The sequence below is a fragment of the Malaclemys terrapin genome, chromosome 5 (genome assembly GCF_027887155.1).
Source record: "Malaclemys terrapin pileata isolate rMalTer1 chromosome 5, rMalTer1.hap1, whole genome shotgun sequence".
NCBI lineage: Eukaryota > Metazoa > Chordata > Testudines > Emydidae > Malaclemys > Malaclemys terrapin.
The window spans coordinates 77941331-77960819 of record NC_071509.1 but is presented as its reverse complement, the minus strand read 5'-3'; the positions used below and the strand labels follow the sequence as shown (position 1 = coordinate 77960819).

Here is a 19489-nt window from a genome sequence, read left to right as displayed (position 1 = left end):
ATGACCTATAAATTTGGAACCCAGGTCTCTAGATGGTGAAATGCCAGGACATGAATCTGCCACCAACATGTTGTTAGCATTGCTAGGGCTGCTGGTACTGTTGTTCTGGAGCTTGTGTGTATTCTGCATCAGCAGTGAGTGTAGTTTGTTGATTCAGCAGACCTCAATGTTACTCAAAGAAAGATCACAGGCTTGGTTCGGTTGTGAAGGCTTGGCCAGGTTTATTGTCAGCAAAACGCTGTGCTAGCACCCTGTCCAATGGGTCATAGGAACACTAACACATGCATCCCCGTGACAAGGTACCGGATCAATCAACAGTGTTCTCCACTAGCCATTATGAAGACATCTCTCCTTCCACTCCCTTTTTATACATTGATACAAACAAGTTATATATTACATTCTGTATGTTGTTACCACCTTTGTACTTTGTAGTTCATACAAAACATCCTCATCCATTATCCTGTCATCCCATCCTTATCTTTACAGGATGTCTGTGGTTTCCTGTACCACCTTCTTAGGAATTTGTTTACCTACTTAGTTGAGCACTCTGTGTGTTCCTATATCATTCTCTCAGATCAGGGACATGCTTACTTAGTTAGCTGATACCTAGTGTCACTATTCTGACAAGGCCTGCTTTGGTTCACAGTCGTTCTTTAGTTCATACTTTAAGCCTAGGGCTCTAGCAAGGCCTGCACTACCCACTGACATTTGTTAAGCTTGAGTATTAGCATTACTGCAAAGATTCACAAAGTATACTGACCTGCAATGTCGGTGAATTCTTCTCCATGTTTCCCCAGCTGAGCACCCATACCTGATCATGTGATTTGTCATAATGTAGTTTCACTGGAACAGGGTCTGTGCTTACTGCCTATAGTGTAAAAAAGTAGAAATAATCTATCAATCTCTTTTTGATTTCAGAAGAGAAAAATAAAACAATAGAATAATACAAGAAATTATGACTGAATGAGATCTTCCAGATGCCATAAGACCACATATAAAAATCAGGCTGCCAATTGTTGAAGCAGGTCTCTGATTAATTTGAAGCTACTGTACTTCTGCTTAAATAGTCATCTTTGTTCATTATTTGCACAACGAGACAGAGATATATGTTCATTCAGCATCTGACTGTATACTATACTGGAGCTACAAAGAAGCTCAAGACAAAAGTGGTAAGTCAGCCAAATGTTTATTTAACCTCCTTACCACATTGTATATAACACTTAATGAATATGGGTAAGACTTTTTACTGGACATTGAAAAGGGAAGGGCATTTTGATAATGTATCTCACTACAAATTTTGCATTTCTCTCGAGTTGTATATTAAAGTTTGAAAAATCCCCCTACTAATTTCAGAGCTTAAAACAGCAGGCACATTTCTTTCCTAGCTGGATTACTAAAATGACAAGGCCACCATTAATAAGGAAACAGTTTGTATAGTATTGTGTATTAATTAATACTTTTATTAGTCAGTCAACATTTGTTAATGGTTGGTATTTAATTTACTAAACTTGAAAGAAATGACTGCCACAAAAATGTTCCTATTCTACCTAATTGGGTGCTTCTGCTACAGATCAATACTACTTTTGTTTTTAAATTAGTTGAATTTCATATTTTGATATTTTTGTATTTTTACAAAATACATTCAGTAGAACATCTCACCAACCCTTAACAGTATTTACAATAGAGGCAGAATTGTCAAAAGTAGGTAACACTTGCCTTCTCTTATTCAGAGTGAAAAATCTTATTTCACTATATAAAATGTTCTTAATTGGATGGGACAATATTGGTTCTGGGGTATTTGTGGGGAAACTATGTGGGTGGGTGAAATATTCTAGCTACATTTTTGGCAGCTCTGACTTTTCAATTTGATTAAAACTACTATGTGGCATCATATGCAATGAGACCCCAGAAGAGGCTTGGAGCCCATCTTCAAAAAGGGAAGATAAGAGAGCTAGCCTCAAAAGCAAGCAATCTATATTTTATACTTTTGAGGTCATATAGGGTACATGTACACAGCAATCAAAGATGTGATTGCAGTTCAGGAAGGCATACCTGCATTAGCTTTAATCTAGCTAGCATTCTTTTAGGTATTTGCATGTTCTTCTTTCCTTTCTTGGAAATGGCTTGTTAACAAAATCACACAGCTGAGAACATATCTGAGGACTTTGTAAGTGGAGGACAACAGAGCATTTGATTAAGTGACACATTGTATTATAAGTGAAGTAAAACAACTGTAGGGATAATTTTTCTATTTTGGCCATTACAGTAGAAAAAATAACACGTGGCACTCTGTTTTTTGGTCTTGCCATTATGGAACTGTAAAGCACAGCTTGTTTATCAGTTTGTCAAGGAGAGTACCAGCTGGCTAATTAAGTGAACCTAATTTAAACTAATGATGTCGATCCTCAAGATAATGCACTAATGGCTGGATGAAACTGCAGATGATACTTAACAGTACTCCTGAGGTCTCAGAACAAGCCTCTGCTGCTAAGCAGAACGTGGTTTCCCTTTTGAACACACAAAATGAAGCCAGTTGTTTACTAGCTCTCTTTTTTGAGCCGCAAGATAACCCCTGTAAAAAGTCATTCACACTTTATAAAACTTTTAGAGTACTGTTGAGTTAAGCTACTTACTGTCTAAAACAATAGCTAAACTGCTGTACTATTTAATTTGCCTCAAATTTCCATTTAGCTACTTCAAAGGAAAGGTCTAAATGACAAATATTTATGATTACACATGAATGATTCCATTTCTTCCCTTTTGGTAATGCCCCAAATTCCCAATCCTAATCCCCATTGTGCCAGACATAGCACAAACACAGAAGGGAATCACCGCCCTAAAGATTTGTTTAAGGCCCATATCCTGCAGATACTTAATTTTATGCATGTGAATATTGCAACTAAAGTCAAAGGGATCATTTGTGCTTAAAGTTAAGCATGTGCTTGTTTGCAATAACCATTTGTAACCCAGAACATTCAACATAGGATCGGTCATCTCATCTTCACTATTTATTTTCACATATATATATTTCCCTAAAAAATGCATCTTAGAACCAAATTCTCTCAAGTGTGCCTCTACATTTATTCCTTTACTGTCATTTTTTATCAAATAAATAAATAAATAACACCAGCTAGAAAAAGTTCAGCCCAAACAAAATCACCACGGAAATTAAAAGGACAATAAATGAATGAAGCAAAATAAGAGATAAAATTTAGATAGGAAAAACCAGAACTCGGCAGCATAAAAGTTTGCACAAAACATGAAAAATTGATTTTAGTGACTTAGAGTTTCTTCACTTTAGAAACTTGATAGATTTCTTCATTATTGAATCCATGCCTCTCTCTGTTTCCCCCACTTTTGATCCTGACAAGAACACTTTTTTTTTTTTCAGAGTAGCAGCCGTGTTAGTCTGTATCCACAAAAAGAACAGGAGTACTTGTGGCACCTTAGAGACTAACAAATTTATTAGAGCATAAGCTTTCGTGGACTACAGCCCACTTATTCGGATGCAGTGGGCTGTAGTCCACGAAAGCTTATGCTCTAATAAATGTGTTAGTCTCTAAGGTGCCATAAGTACTCCTGTACTTTTCTTTTTGCATGTCTGAAAACTCAATTTTGAAAAGCAGATATAAGAACATAAGAATGGCCATACTGGGTCAGACCAAAGGTCCATCTAGCCCAGTATCCTGTCTTCTGACAGTGGCCAATGCCAGGTGCCCCAAAGGGAATGAACAGAACAGGTAATCATCAAGTGATCCACCCAGGGCCGGCTTTAGGCCGATTCAGCCGATTCGGCTGAATTGGGCCCCGCGCCAAGAGGGCCCCGCGCTGCAGCTGTCCGCCCCGCCCCCAGCTCACTTCCCCCTCCTCCCCTCCCCTGCACGCCCCGCCCCCTCCCCTGCTTCCCGCGAATCAGAGATTCGCGGGAAGTCTGAGAGGAAGCAGGGGCGGGCCAGCAGCACGAGGTAAGCTGGGGTGGGGGTGGGGGCGGGAGAAGTGCTCCAGGGAGGCGCGGCCCGTTCCCGCAGGCCCCAGCGGCTCCGGCCCGGTCCCTGCGACTCGGGTCCCCCCCCCCCCCCCGGCGCGGCTTCTGCGGCGTGGCTCGGGTCCCCCCGTCCCCGTCCCTCCCGCGGCGCGGGTCCCCCCGTCCCCGTCCCCCCCACGGCGCGGCTCGGGTCGGGTCCCCCCGTCCCCGTCCCCCCCGCGGCGCAGCTCGGGTCGGGTCCCCCCGTCCCCGTCCCCCCCGCGGCGCGGCTCGGGTCCTGGGGGCGGGGCTTGCAGCAAGCCCCTCCCCCAGGAATCGGGCTCCGCTCTTGCTAAAGCCGGCCCTGGATCCACCCCCTCTCACCCATTCCCAGCTTCTGGCAAACAGAGACTAGGGACACTATCTCTGCCCATCTGGGCTAATAGCCATTAATGGGCCTATCCTCCATGATCTTATCTAGTTCTTTTTTTAACCCTGTTATAGTCTTGGCATTCACAACATCTTCTGGCAAGGTGTTCCACAGGTTGACTGTGCATTGTGTGAAAAAAATACTTGCTTTTGTTTGTTTTAAACCTGCTGCCTATTAATTTCATTTGGTGACCGCCCTAGTTCTTGTGTTATGAGAAGGATTAAATAACACTTCTTTATTTACTTACTTTCTCCACACCAGTTTTATGGCGTTTCATCTTGAGGAATTAGAGTTTAAGTGATAATCAACTTGACAATAATTATGCTCAGTATTTAAGTAACAGATTACTAAAAGAGAGGACAGCTAGAAATGGAACAAGAGGATTGAAACTCCCTCCCTCCCCCCCCCCCAAAAAAACCTAGCAACAACAGATAAGGGTTTAAATTAATGAGGGAGGAGTGCATCAAGCAGGTCCTGTCTCCCTCTTGCTAGCCAATGGGAGACAGCGAGCCCAGGAAGAGGAGGTACTACCTGCATTCCTCCTGCTTGCACTCACCCCACTTTTACCCTCAGAATCAGGTCCAATCAAGTCTTTAACCCACTGAGCCATGTGGACTCTATTTTAGGAGGTATGACCTTATTTATATACAGAGGAGACAGGTTTTTTTAGATTTTACCTTAGTTACTTACGAAGGAGGCTATCTATTAAGAAGCAGCTGAACAAACAGCTTATTATTATATTTTCCAAGAAACTTTGACTTTTTGCAATTTCCTGTGCTAGGAAATTGTACTCATATGAATAACAGAAATAAATACTTTTCGAACAACTGACATGCGTAAGACGTTAAACTCCCCTTTCACTCCATTTTAAAGTATATATTTATAGACCTAACTTAAGGGGAAAGAAAAAATTACTAGTGCTTAGGGGGAAAAAAGGTGGGGAGGTGAAAGCAGATGTCTTATTAAAAGATAAGGAGAACAGGACTGTTTCTGCGGTAATACCAGCAATGCTGAGCAAAGTATTTCTTGTACTACGTGTAGAAACTTTTTATGGACTTTTTTTTTTCTCTACTTAAACATTTGCAGACTTTTCAGGTTGCTGTCAAGCTATATATTTTAAGTATGTGCATGGTTAACAGCAATCACTCATATGAGGCAAGTCCCATGGTATTTTCGTAGTGATTGCCTAAGCATATCCCATGTGCAGGAAAGCCAGTTGAGCTCGGAAGAAGCTCTATTCAATCACTTAAATAGAGAGACAGGCTGCTTTTCACTTAATTCCTCTAGTCCAACAGATATTCTTAGCCCTATTATCTGACTTCCTATAACACCTTTGAGGACTATCTTATATTTATATTTGTCTGAATTAAGTATTTTCAAGTTTATTGGGGGAAAATGCATTTATTTCACTAATATAAATCGCCTTGTACTATTAAGACTGAGGCTTATATTCCTGGACAAAAGCCACCTCTGTCGTTCCCCAAGTTATTGTTCAGCAGTATTATCCTTTGATATTTTGCTTGATAAAAATATATCTCAGTTTCATAATAGTAATTTTCCTTGATATTCAGTTTTTCTTGTGCAAAAACTTAGATTTTCTGGGGAAGTCATCCTCGCACTGGCAGTAGGGTCAGCCTGGACTGGTGGGAGGTGGCTTGTGCCTCCCATATTAAGGGGATGTCTTAATCCCTGGTGCAGAACAGGGTAGCTCTGTTCCCCAGCCACAATCTTCTTCCTCCCTCAGCACTGGGAACTCTTGCAGGGGAAGACAGAGTGGGCTCCAGAAGAAGGCCTTTGTTGTTGTTTTTAATTTAGGATAGTTTAACGATGTATTCCATTGCATTTTATGATGACAGAAAGATAATTTTAAAAACAAGTAATTAGAATGATTTATACCTCAAGTTAAAAACTTTGGATGTATTTGCATATTTTTGTTAGAATCCTAAAGTGCTATTAAAATCAAATGTATATATTGTTAAAAAGCATGTGCTATGCATGAGCATTACATAATGTTACACAGAATCTTGTAGACATTATAAACAGTATGTGATTGCAATTTGAATGAGAACATGCACTGTGGTATAAGAAACCCTCACATTGAAATAATTGCCTTTTTTTCTGAGGATGACAGCTGAATTGTTAACAAGTTATTAGGCTTATTCATGAACTGGATTCATAGATGCTTGCAATAGAGTTAAATTTATTTTAGAAAGTGCAGAGCTCTACTTTTAAAATAAGTTTAAAGATGATTCTACATGTTCTTAAATGGACAGTAATTAGAAAACTTCTTTGCTGGCAAAAGACTGTTGACAATTCCAAACCGAATGCCTGTAATTGGTTGACCTGTGTTGCAGCTGGAAACAAAGTAAAGCTAATTTTCTTGGTCAGATGCCAACAGTCAGAAAGACTGTATGGTATAATAAATATTCCACTGTATATAATCTTGGGATTAAAAATGAAAAACGGCGAATAATGTCTTTGTGGAGGTATTAAACAAATTGAACTAAGAGGAAAAGGAGTTCTATTGAAACTGTGCCTTTTGTAAATTTGATCTGCCTTGTTATGAACTGTAAACACGAGAGTTTACAACAAGTAACCTCTTCATATTTTGGAGACATTGTAAAGCTTATTCTATTATTCTCCATGCATATTTTTATATTTGAGCATCCTATGTAGCTGGTGATAGAGGGCCTGATCCTGCTGCCATTAACATTAATGATAAAGTTTCCACAGAGTTCAAATGGGGCAAGATCAGGACCACAGTGCTCAGTCTTGTAGTCCTTACTTATATGAATCCTCATCTTGATTGACTTAAATGGGAGGATTCACATGAGTAAGGACTACTGGGTTATTGACATCAGTATGACTGTGCATGTGAGTAATGTCACCAGAACTGAGCCTATAGAAAAATTTCACACGGCCTTGTTAACAAATCAAAACTGCAAACCATGGAGCAATTGGGATGGATTTTCACCTCTGCTAGGACCTTTCTGTGGAAGCATAAAAGGGCCTGAGGAGCTCTTGATCCAAATGGAGAACACAGGTTGCCATAATTTAAGAAGCACCCCAGGGTTGTCAAAGTCATTTGGGGGGCCTCCCTACCTTTCTAGCAGCCGAGAATTGAGAGGACAGAAAGATGGCTTAAAGTCACCTTGAGCTTCACTCTTCGAGCTGTGGAATTTTGTGCTCTTGCATTGCCGACAGACCCTGGTCGTAGGCAGGCAGGATCGAACCGGGGACTCTTGGAGCTTAAAGCATGAGCCTTTACTGCATGAACTAAAAGCCAACTGGCTGTTAAATAAGGCTCTAGAGCAGACTCATTAATTGCTCTCTAAGTGGGACAGACCATCACACCCAGGAGGTCTGTGGGTTACATACTTCCCCTAGATGCGGAAGCGTAACCCAAGCTTCAGAGACTTCCCAGATGAAATCCTGGACAAGCCCCCACTTGTAACGCTGACAGACCCTGGTCGTCTGAAGCCAGGATTGAAGTGGGGACCTCTAAAGCTTAATGCATGAACCTCTACCACATGAGCTAAAAGCCAACTGGCTGTTAGCTAAGGCTGTTAGTAGGCTCATTAATTGCTCTCTAAGTGGTCTCCATGCCACTAGATGCGAAAGAACACCATACCTAGGAGGTGTGTGGGTTACACTGTGTTTAAGAGGCACAGCATAGAACCTAACACGTAGCATCTTGAATGTCTGTATATACGGACTATAACAACATCTAAAATATATACTATTTTTAATTGACAAATTTTAAAAAATCATTTTCTTATGGAGCACCCTTTAAATAGTATATTAAAATATTTTTAATGTACTTATGTTTCTAAAGGTCTTTTCAGTTAGTTTCTCCCTGGCTAACTCTCTATATTCAGGGGAAAGGTGAAAGTGACTAAACACGAACTGCTGTCAAATACACAAAGTAAACAAATTGGGGGGGGGGAAGTGTTCATTAATTACTTTCAGTGTAAGTAATGTTTGGTGTGAATTGTAATAACAATATGTTGAATTGTTTTCAGACATAAGATGTAATTGTCAGGTTAACTATATCCCTGAAAAGTATATAGAGAAGCAGAGATGGAGATGTTACATCCAGACTTGTCATTAATTGTAAAGTTAGAAATAAGTACCTGCACAACTTTTTGGGATTGTACATCAACAATAAGCACTCTGTCCAAAGTAGGCTGAGTTACGTAAATGAACTTGTCTTTGATATTAACAGCAGATGCCCACACACACCTCTGAACAGTATCTCTTTCAGCTTTGGGACAAACTTCATCCTATAATGCAAGAGAAACAAATGAGAGAGAGAAATGAAAATCAAAACAATAAACTCAAACAATGCAAAGACTGGTCACAATTACTGTTTGTATCATGTTTCCTCCTGGATCAAACACAAGGGATATTGTAGTTCATACAAGGAATTTTTTTAAAAAAAGGTTAGGGTATAGACTATTCCAGGAGTTTATCATCTTAGTGTCAAAACCAATGTGGACAAACACCTTTAAGTCAGAATTTTTTTCAAAGTCTCATGGGTGAAATCCTGAACCCATTGAAGTTAATAGCAAAAATTTCCATTGAATTTGAAGCCTTAGGAAGAACTTGAAAAATATTCTGTTTAAAGATGTATGTCAAGGTTGTTCGTCCCCTCCCCCTTATTTCTCCAACTTTTACTACTTGGGACGGTTGATCAAAGCAACATTTTTGTCTCCTTATGAATTCACCTGCTGCTTATTTCTCATCCACAGTCCTCTGTTGGATATATCATAACTAGTTGCTGTAGAAATGATTATGATGTGTCAGGGGATGATGATTTCAAATGGGAAATAAGCAGCAAGAATCAATGAGCTCTTAAATAAGAATTTTGTTTCCAAGCATAGGGCTCCTTTGAAAAGAGTAAAGGGGAAAAAAATACTATGCCATACCAATAGAACTGGTACTAAACAGTATGTTTATCATGACATGAGATATGCTTTAAAGCTAACTTTTCTATAGCATCAGTATTTTTGATCATTGTTCCTCTGATACACAGACAGGATCTTCACATGACAAAGTGATAAATAAATTTCCAATTCCAAGAGACAGACCTACTTGTATAGAAAGTCACTAACACCCACTGGTTTCTCTATGGTTCTTAAATCTCAAGGGGTGGGGGATTCTGAAGAAATCACATTGATAGGGAAGAGGGCATGCATTCAATACTATGAGATAGTACATAAAAAACATGCCCTTTAAAGGAACGTGAATGCTGAATAAAATTCCCTTAGCACTGGCTATAAAATTGTGCTAGTTCAGGGATCGGCAATCTTTGGCACCTGGCCCATCACGGAAATCTGCTGGCGGGCTGGGACGGTTTGTTTACCTGCAGCATCCACAGGTTCGGCCGATTGCAGCTCCCACTGGCTGCGGTTCGCAGTTCCAGGCCAATGGGGGCCGCGGGAAGCACATCCCTCGACCCGTGATGCTTCAACATTCAATAATATCAACGTTCAAGATAAAAACTGGTGTTTACTAGCAAAAGATTGGCCAGGGTTTCATATGAGGTTTATATGAAGGAGTTTGGAGCCGGAATGGAGCAAGTCAAGGAGAAGCTGGGAGGAAGTAGAGGAAACCACTTATGCACATGCTTAAATTTAAGCACCTGCTTAAGTGCTTTTCTGAATTGGGGCCCAGAATATTCACTGGAGTGTCCCTATCTACACACTGGTGATTTCAGGTGTGTATTTTGAATCCTGGTTCCTGTGATGGGGATCCATTCAATTACATTATTTGTTTTTCTTCTCTATGACTTCAGAGAGTATCCTATGTGTGAGTGCATAGAGCAAGCTATTTGAGAATTTAAAAATGAATCTCTATGTGAAAATGAAGTAAAATATGAGACCCATGAAACAAATTTCAAGTGCTAATATTTTTTAAACTAGCAATTATGTGAAACTAAACTGGAGATATGGAATATTCAGAATTTTTCTTTCTCCTATTCTATGTCACACACTCAAAATGTAAAACAAATGCTGTCTCAAATAATAAATTAGAGAGATGGACAAATTGAAGTTTATAATTAAACTCCCAATGCAAATGCAACCATGGAGTCACTATAGTGGCTTTATAATTTATTTATTTTTTGAATTCCTCGATATGCTTGCTGACCCTTGCTCTCCTCAAAACATCCTTTACAAAAATATGTTGAAAGTTTAAAATCAATAGTATAAAAACACTACAATCCCCAAACTCTCTTATATAAAATATGGTTTTGTTTCCTCACATGAATCGCTTTCCTACTTGCTTCCCCACTTACTCAATCCCCCATTTATCTGGCATTCTAGAGGTTCCATAATTATTTGGGATAAATGGAGCTGAAATTTTGCCTTTTAAAGAGGTAAAAAATTATGTGAGGAGGCTGAATTTGGAGTTCTCTTTAAAACTATACTCTCTACTATTAAGATTCCATATTAATTTCCCTAGTGGTTGGGTAATTGGATACAATAATTTTTCCTTAAAGTATAGGTATAAATGTACTATTTTCTCTTTTTAATTAAAAAGTAAGCAATTTACCTTTTTTCTAATTCAGCCTTTGTACAAGACAAGCAAACATCTGATAAAAGGCAATGGAAAAAGTCAGTTTATTTAATTCTTCTCACCACATTTCCCTAATCAGAAAATGACTCATCCTAAATCAAACCAAGGGATGGTGGAAAATAATTCCTTGGAAGTACTGTAAAGAATGTTTGAAGAAGTTGGGGCAACAATACATTATAAAGAGAAAACATTTGTTTGTGGACAAATTTTACTTTAATCCAAATCAATACAATAATTCCATTGTCCAGCTATACCAAAAAGAGGACATAAGACACTTAATATGGTTTTAATCAGGCCACAACTTTATTATTAGGTGTATGGCATTACCCAGCAGTTAAAAGTATACAGTACAGGTAACTCCATGTTCATTCAATATCTACCGGGGGTGGGGGGGCTTTCACCAGCACCCCTCTTTTTCCATCCAGGTACCCCAGCCCACCCAGAGTTGGGACCTTACCAAGCCCTCCCCTGCAAAAAATGAGGATTAAGGTGGGTTATAAGAAAAGAGCTGACTCCCTGCCGTAGCAATCATAGGAGCCCAGAACTCCCCAAACCCCTTCCACTCCTTTAAAAAACACCACCTTTTAAAGTCCTTTACCAAGCCATTTATCTGGTCACTGTATCCCTTCCCTATGGAGTACCTGCATCAGACATCTGCTCCACAATTGCATCATGAGTTGCAACATCATAGCCTAACTCACCATAACAAAGCCCCCCTGAAACTACTGTGGGGAAGGCAAAAAAAAAAAAAAAACCACTCCACCCTTGGCCAATTTGATGGTAAGGGAAAAATTCCTTCCCTAGGAAGGGGCAACTAGTGATGCCCACAGCAGGTCCTGAGTCCTGACCAACCCTGGTATTTTGCTACATCCAAGGATGGAGAGGAAAGGTGCTGCTCTGTCTGGTCCAGGAGAAAGGGGCTTGTTCTGCCGGGTTTGCCCCTTTCTAACTCCCCAGCCCTTCCAGTCCCTGGAGATGAGTCAGCATTGCCACATTGACCCACTCTGCCTTTGGCAACAGCTTCTGAGCCCCTCTTCCCCCATCCAACCTGTAAATCGCTATTCCCTCCGGCAAGCTGGACAACAGCCTCCACACCCACTTAAAGGTGCAGTGTGTCCATTTGTATGTCATGGGCTTTGAATCAAGCCGTTTAAACACTGATTTGATAATCTGATGAACTCTTATTACATAATTGTAATTAATAATCTCAAAAAACCCTCCTTCTACTGGTTAAGGTTTAAGTTTTCAATACAAACAATTTTCCATAAAAAAAAGTGTTGGACAAGATTCCAGTCTGAAATTCAGGGTGAGCACCACACACATCTCACAAAGAGTACAACTGCCTTTGTGCATGTTGAACCAGTCGGGGATTTTTCAAAGTATACAGTGAAATATAACTTCCCTTTCATAATTTAGTCCTTTGTTTGCTGGTGTAATTCAGCGGAGATAGATCAGCAGCCTGGAAAAGCGAAAGGAATGTGAATACTGCCACCAGAAAAAATTGGATGGTATTAGTGTTAGCTATTGTACGGTATCAGGTTGTACAAGATACTGTATATGTTGTTATTACGCAAAAAGAACAGGAGTACTTGTGGCACCTTAGAGACTAACACATTTATTAGCGCATAAGCTTTCGTGGACTACAGCCCATGCTCTAATAAATTTGTTAGTCTCTAAGGTGCCACAAGTACTCCTGTTCTTTTTGAGGATACAGACTAACACGGCTGCTACTCTGAAAGTTGTTATTATGTGCACTCATTTTAGAAGGACAGGACCCTGATTTAAAATGTTAAAACTGTAATTTAACAACAACAATCACAACACAATTCCAGGATAAAAAATAGTGTTAAAGAATTTGGTCCCATCTTACATTTATGTGCTTAAATGCTGTCATGAACTGGTATAATTGTGTAAATGACAGACAAGGGTTGAAATCTTGGCTCCACTGAAGTTAATGGGAGTTTTGCTATTGACTTCAGTGAGCCCGAGGTTTCACCCGCCTCAGGGGAAGGGAGAGGATCTGAATTTTTTGCTTGTTTTAAGAGTAACTCAATGATTTTCACTCTGCAGAAGATCCCCTGCACAACAGTAGAATTTTAGGGCTTCTAATCATCAGTATGAACTTTTCAAGGCCAATGAAATCAAAGCCATCTACGAAATATTTTAAGTACTTCATTATTACTCTGAGAATAAGAGAGATCCACTTTCCTCTGGCACCAATGTAATGAAAGGAATCAATACATTCAGAAACTTCTGAATGGAGTGTAGGCTTGTATTTTTCTGGGGGGAAAAACAGAGCAAGTTTGGGATGTCACTGAACCAAATATGGATGCATGCAACCAAACGAGGCTTCAATCCACCAAAGTACTCAAGCACATAGCTAACTTTGAAGATGTGAGTAGTCCCATTGATTTAAATGTTAAGCACTTGTGTAAATGCTTTGCTGGATTGAGGCTCAACAGAATGAGTGCCAATAAAATCTTAGTATATACTTGGTGTGGAAACTACATTGTTCCTCATCAAAATGTAGACATCTAATTTACTGAACAGAGTGTACACAGCTACCAAAGAGCCCTAAATATGAGTTTAAGGAGTGTATGGAGTATTACATCAGAAAGATGTTAAAAAAAAGAGTAATTCAAGGAACTGTGCATTCGCTTCCACTGAAGGGCTTATATTTAGAAGGCTTTGTAAAAAAAAACACTGCGTGGTTTCTTGTAGACATATCAAAGAATTAAATAATGGAAATTTGTCCATGGTAGGTATATTAAGTGGTGGGGCAAAAATGTATGCATAACTATAAAAGTAGATATAAATAAAATCCTACCCAGTAAAGCTCTCTGGTAAAGGAAACAGGAAGAAAGAATAACTGAGAATGCATGACATAAATCCTTACCAGTCAATGAGCACAAGCTGAAAGTTGATGAAATCTGACACTACACCAAAATTGAATTTTTATTTAGAGCAAACCCAGAGCTTTTTCTAAAGAGGTATGGGAAAGATAACAACTGACTCTTTTGCAGAGTGTATCTAAAGTTCCTGCTCAATGAGTTATTTTGAGTAGCACACAGCTGCAGTCTTGATATTAAGAGTGTATATAGGGAATTCTGTTAAATCCATGCTTCAATCCTTCTTCTAGGAAGGAAATAATCTCAGTGGACTTCTATTTGTCCTATTACACTCCAGAATCTTTCACTGAAAATCAAACCCTTTTTCTTGGACAGGGAAGTGAAAAGTAGTTTAACAAGTATTTGTAAAAACAAAAACAAACAACAATAAAACAACAGAAAACACACACCAAGGTAGCTGTCTGAATACTCTCATGTTTCTTTCTGCAAGAAAAAGTCCCCATTAACCTGCCTATTCAAGGGAAGAAAAAGTCAGTCTTCTGATGTACATGCAGCACTATCATTGACGTTAATGGAGGTGACCCACACATTCAAGGGCAAAATCTACTGCTCCCCACCACCTTTTTAAAATATGTATCCATGTGCTACCTTATAATTTTATACATAAACCAAGATACATTCTACAGAGACACCAAGTTTGTTCCTATTTAAAGAAAAGAGTCACTCTCTAACATTTCCTTAGCTTAATTAGAATGTTATTTTGGAAATGGAAAGCTACAAAAAAGAAATAAGATTTTTTTCATTAAACTTACTTATCCATATCATTAATCATTTTGAAGATCATTAAATTCTTAAACAAAGCACAGGATACATTTAAAATATTCTCTTTTTCACTTTAACCCAATACAATTTTCAGAGACTTCTTCAATAATCAGTTTTTAAATTAACCATCCATGAAGAAAGGTCTTTGGCTTATTTTTGGCTGTCAACCTAATTTAACTTAAGCAGCACAAATCAAGGCACGATTAGCTGCCAAAAGCATAATTATTCACAGTAAAAATATATCTTGCTGTTGTGTATTGCATACTATGACTTCTCTAATGACAGCTGAAGAGGCAAATTACATAGAGACAGTTCTGTTTTTTCGTTTTTTTTTTTTTTTTTTTTTTACTTAAATGTACTTTTGGTAATTGGAAAACATTGCATGGGGGATTGCTCATGGATTGTTAGACTGAGGTTTTCATCTAAAGCTCCATCAGTCAAATCCAGTCCAGATGTGCAGTGAGAAAGAGTTATTACTGTTTGAAAGCTTTATAATAGACTATACAACATGAGTTAATTTAGATACGAGCACAAAAGTGCTCCTATCAGAAGTGCCCATCACTCTAGTCAATAAGGGAATGAGTGGACGTGGAGACTAAACTACTGTTTACAGAGTGCTTTACAAACATACGCAAAAATTGAACACAGAGAAGTGGATGAAACTGGGTACAACACCATTCATTGCAAAGAGATGCAACTGCTTACACCATAGTAAGAGAATCTCTTTTGGTGTTAACAGTCTCCATTGACTATGACAATTTACACCAGCAGAGGTCTCTGATCTCCGGAGCTGACAATCTAATTTAGACAAATAAAATAAAATGGGGAACAATAAAAAACAGTTCAGCATTGAGGCACATTGATTTGTAGCAATTACCTGCTCCAATGGACATGTAGAAAACTTCACTTTCCATGGCCATCATCCTGGCACATTTGACCAGCATTAAATTGACATTTTTCTTTTGAAAGAATAGAATCACTGAGAAACAAAACTCTATAAATAAATTTATAAAATACTTGCCTGAAACCCAAGGAGTTTTTCACTGGGCTTAATATGTCTCTGAAATTCACATTCTACGGGTTGTATCACTTTGATTCCATCTTCATAAAACACATAGAACATGTTCCCAATTCCCAGACCTTAGGAACAAAAACACATCTAAATGAACAAAATTAGACCCTAAGAAAACAACAACAAAAAATACACAACCAACTCCTCCTTTTGAACACAAGCCCTCACCATATCACTGCACCATATCACTGGTATGTAATCAATTTAATAATGTGCATGATGTTAATAAAGCTAATCCTATGGGATCTTTTATTGTTTAGCTAAAACAAAAAAACTGATATTATTCAGGATTTCACATTCTCTCCCCCCTCGCCCCATGAGTAAGCCAGTGGGCTTCATGAACGCAGACTTGGAAATAACGAGGAGTCCTTGTGGCACCTTAGAGACTAACAAATGTATTTGGGCATAAGCTTTTGTGGGCTAGAGCCCACTTCATCAGATGCATGAAGTGAAAAATACAGGAGCAGGTATAAATACATGAAAGGGTGGGGGTTGCTTTACCAAGTGTGAGGTCAGTCTAACAAGATAAATCAATTAAAAGCAGGATACCAAGGGAGGAAAAATAGCTTCATTAATGAAAATGATCGTGTAAATTATTTTTTTTTACTTTGGGATTAAATGAAAATAAATTCCACATATTTTTCACTTTTTCTTTTCTGAGGAATGAGTTCAAATAATTTCTATAAAAGGTTAACAAATGTCCTGATTTTTAGTTATTCATTATTATATATCACATTTCTTTCAGTACTGTAAAGAAGATATTCTCTATTACATTTTACTGGAAAGTCATCGTGGAGGAAGAGGAGGCCTACTTTAATGCTAATTTGAACAAACACAAATGTTTATCCACTGTATAATCATAGAAATGTAGGTCTGGATGGGACTGTGAGAAGTCATCTAGTCCAGCACCCTGTGCTGAGACAGGACCAAGAATACCGAAACCATTCCCGACCGATGTTTGTCGAACTTGTTCTTTAAAATCTCCAGTATCAGGGATTCAACAACATCCCTTGGAAGCTTATTCCAGAGCTTAACTATACTTATAGTTACAAAGTTTTTCCTAATATCTAACCAAAATCTCCCCGATGCAGATTAACAGTATTACTTGTTGTTCTACCTTTAGTGAACATGGAGAACAACTGATCGCCATCCTTTTTATAAATGTATTAGAAGACTGTTATTAGGTCTCTCCCCCAGTCTTCTTTTTTCAAGGCTAAATGTGCCCAGTTTTACTTTTCCTCTGAAGTCAGGTTTTCTAAATCTTTTTTTCATTTTTCTCTGAACTCTGCATTCTTTCCAATTTCTCTACATCTTTTCTAAAGTGTGGCATTCAGAAGTGGACACAGTACTCCAGTTGAGGCTTCACCAGTGCCAAGTAGACCCCCTGTGTCTTACATACAACACTCCTCCCCCATGAATTATATTAGCCTTTTTCCCAATTGCATCACACTGCTGGCTCATATTCAATTTGTGATCCACTATGACCCCAGATCCTTTTCAGCAGTACTACTGTCTAGCCAATTATTCCCCCTTCTGTAGTTGTGCATTTTATTTTTCTTTCCTAAGTATAGTACTTGTCTTCATTGAACTTCATTTTGTTGATTTCAGACCAATTTTCTAATTTGTCAAGGTACTTTTGAATTCTATTCCTGTCCTCCAAAATGCTTGCAACCACTCCCAAATTCCTTTTATCCCACAAATTTTGTTAGCATACTCTCCACTCCTTTATCCAAGTCATTAATGAAAATATTGAATTGTACTGGACCCTGGACACACCCTATGGGATTAGATACATGCTCCTAGTTTGACAATGAACCATGATAACCACTCTAAGTACAACCTTTCAACCAGTTGCTATGGGGGACCATGTGAAAAACCTTACTAAAATTAAGATATATCACGTCTACTGCTCCCCCCTCTCCACTAGGACAGTAACCCTGTAAAAAGAAAAGCAAATTAGGTGGTCTGGAATGATTTGGGCTTGACAAATCCAAGTTGGCTATTCCTTATAACCCTATGTAACCACCCTCTAGGAGGTTACAAAATGATTGCTTAATAATCTGTTCTACTATCTTTCCAGGTATCGAAGTTAGGCGATTGTTCTATAATTCCCCAGGTCCCCTTTGTTCCCCTTTTTAAACATAGATATTATGCCTGCCCTTCTCCAGTTGTCTGGGACCTTACCACATAATTGCTTCAAGGTCCAGATGCATCCATGCTGACCAATAACTACAACTGTGAGAGCTTGTATTAACTGTGCTGTCAATACTCAACTCCATCAAGGCACAGCAGCAATAAGTAAATATCAGACTTAAAGGAAAGGTAAGGATGGTGGGAGTCTTGCAACAGTGTAGAAAGGGAGGAAAGGCATACTTTCTCCTGGTGTTGCCTTTATTGGATGTCTGCTGTCAACTTCCTGCCAACTCAAATACTTGTTAAAGGCACAGGGACTGACCTGACAATAAGAGAACTGCCATTGGCCTGTGAGTGTTTGAGTATAGTTCCCACTCCACAAATAGAAGTCCTGGGGCCATAAAAGAGTCTGGGACATGTTTACTCTGTTCTCATCAGTCTACACACTGGTACATTATTTTTATTATTAATAACTATTGTTACAGAAGCAAAAAAATGTGGTATGTACTCTGTAATCACAGAAGATGACAGAGGATCAGGCTTGAAAAGTTTACGCTCATCTTATACTCAGAAGACAAAAAAGGGGCCAATAATGTACTCAGTTCTATACAAGACAAGAAATGAGAGAGAAGCCTTTGCTAAAGTTGCAAAATAAGCTTGGAGAGTGATACACGTTAGATTCTCAGTCCCCACCAACTGAATCAAGAGCCCTAGAATGTGACTCTCAGTGTGGTCTTGGAAAACTCACTTGAACCCTCTGGGCCAGATTCCCACCTAGTGTACCTTGGCTTAGTTCCACTGAGGTCACTGGATTGGCAGGTTTATATCAGCTAAGGCTCTGGACCCCGTAAAATAGGGATGTTGAAAGAACTAGTTAATATCTGTAAAGCACTTTGGCAATATAAAGAATATGTGCTAAGTTTTATTTTGTAATTAGGCCATTTCCAAGTCAAATGTTATATTTTGAACTTTGATTTCTATGGAACAGAAAATTCAATCACAAAAAATTTATTTGAGTGCCACCCATTAACACCTACTGTGGCAAAAGAGCACTGTAGTACAGAGCAAAATCTGTGAGAAACTCAGCTACCATGAGTCTTTCACTGAAAGTAATTGAAAAAAAAACCAACCCTCATATTTATGGAAATATTTGAAAGTTTCCCTAGAACTTTAATTGAATATAGCGCTAGTCAGAGTTAAGACTAAAGGGTCATATTAACACTTCAGCTTCAACATTTTTGCTTGTGTCTAGATATTGCTATGGTAAGTCATATTAAAGCACAGAACTCAGATCCTGCAAAATAATCATTGGAAGTAAACCTTAGAAGACAACAGTGTTCTAAACTGCACAAACACCTGATACTGCTTATGTCATAAAATGTATCCCTCAGAGAAGTTTCCAATCGGTCATGAAATTTTTCCCCAGAGTCACAACTTTATATCAAGAAGCAGCTGCTTTGTCTCATTAACTAATTAACCAATCAGAATTCTCTATTATTCTGGGAGCTGCACAAGATGACACTCTTGACAAATGATTCACACCATGCGGTCAAAATTCTAACTACAGATAGGCTGAATGATGAAAGATTTATAACATCAACAGGACAAATTAAGGGCAAAGCAATAGCTTGGATTCTAAC

General features: G+C 38.7%; 1 protein-coding gene across 2 annotated transcripts in view; it reads right to left on the bottom strand.

Moving 5' to 3' along the window:
* FSTL5 (follistatin like 5) overlaps positions 1-19489 on the bottom strand; it is a 561350-nt gene that overhangs the window by 58718 nt on the left and 483143 nt on the right. For both annotated transcript variants that reach the window (XM_054031073.1, XM_054031074.1), the window contains 3 exons: positions 15666-15784; positions 8528-8677; positions 761-868 (listed from right to left, as the gene is read on the bottom strand). In XM_054031073.1, the coding sequence (XP_053887048.1) occupies positions 761-868; positions 8528-8677; positions 15666-15784 (377 nt within the window). The remainder of the gene's footprint in view (positions 1-760; positions 869-8527; positions 8678-15665; positions 15785-19489) is intronic.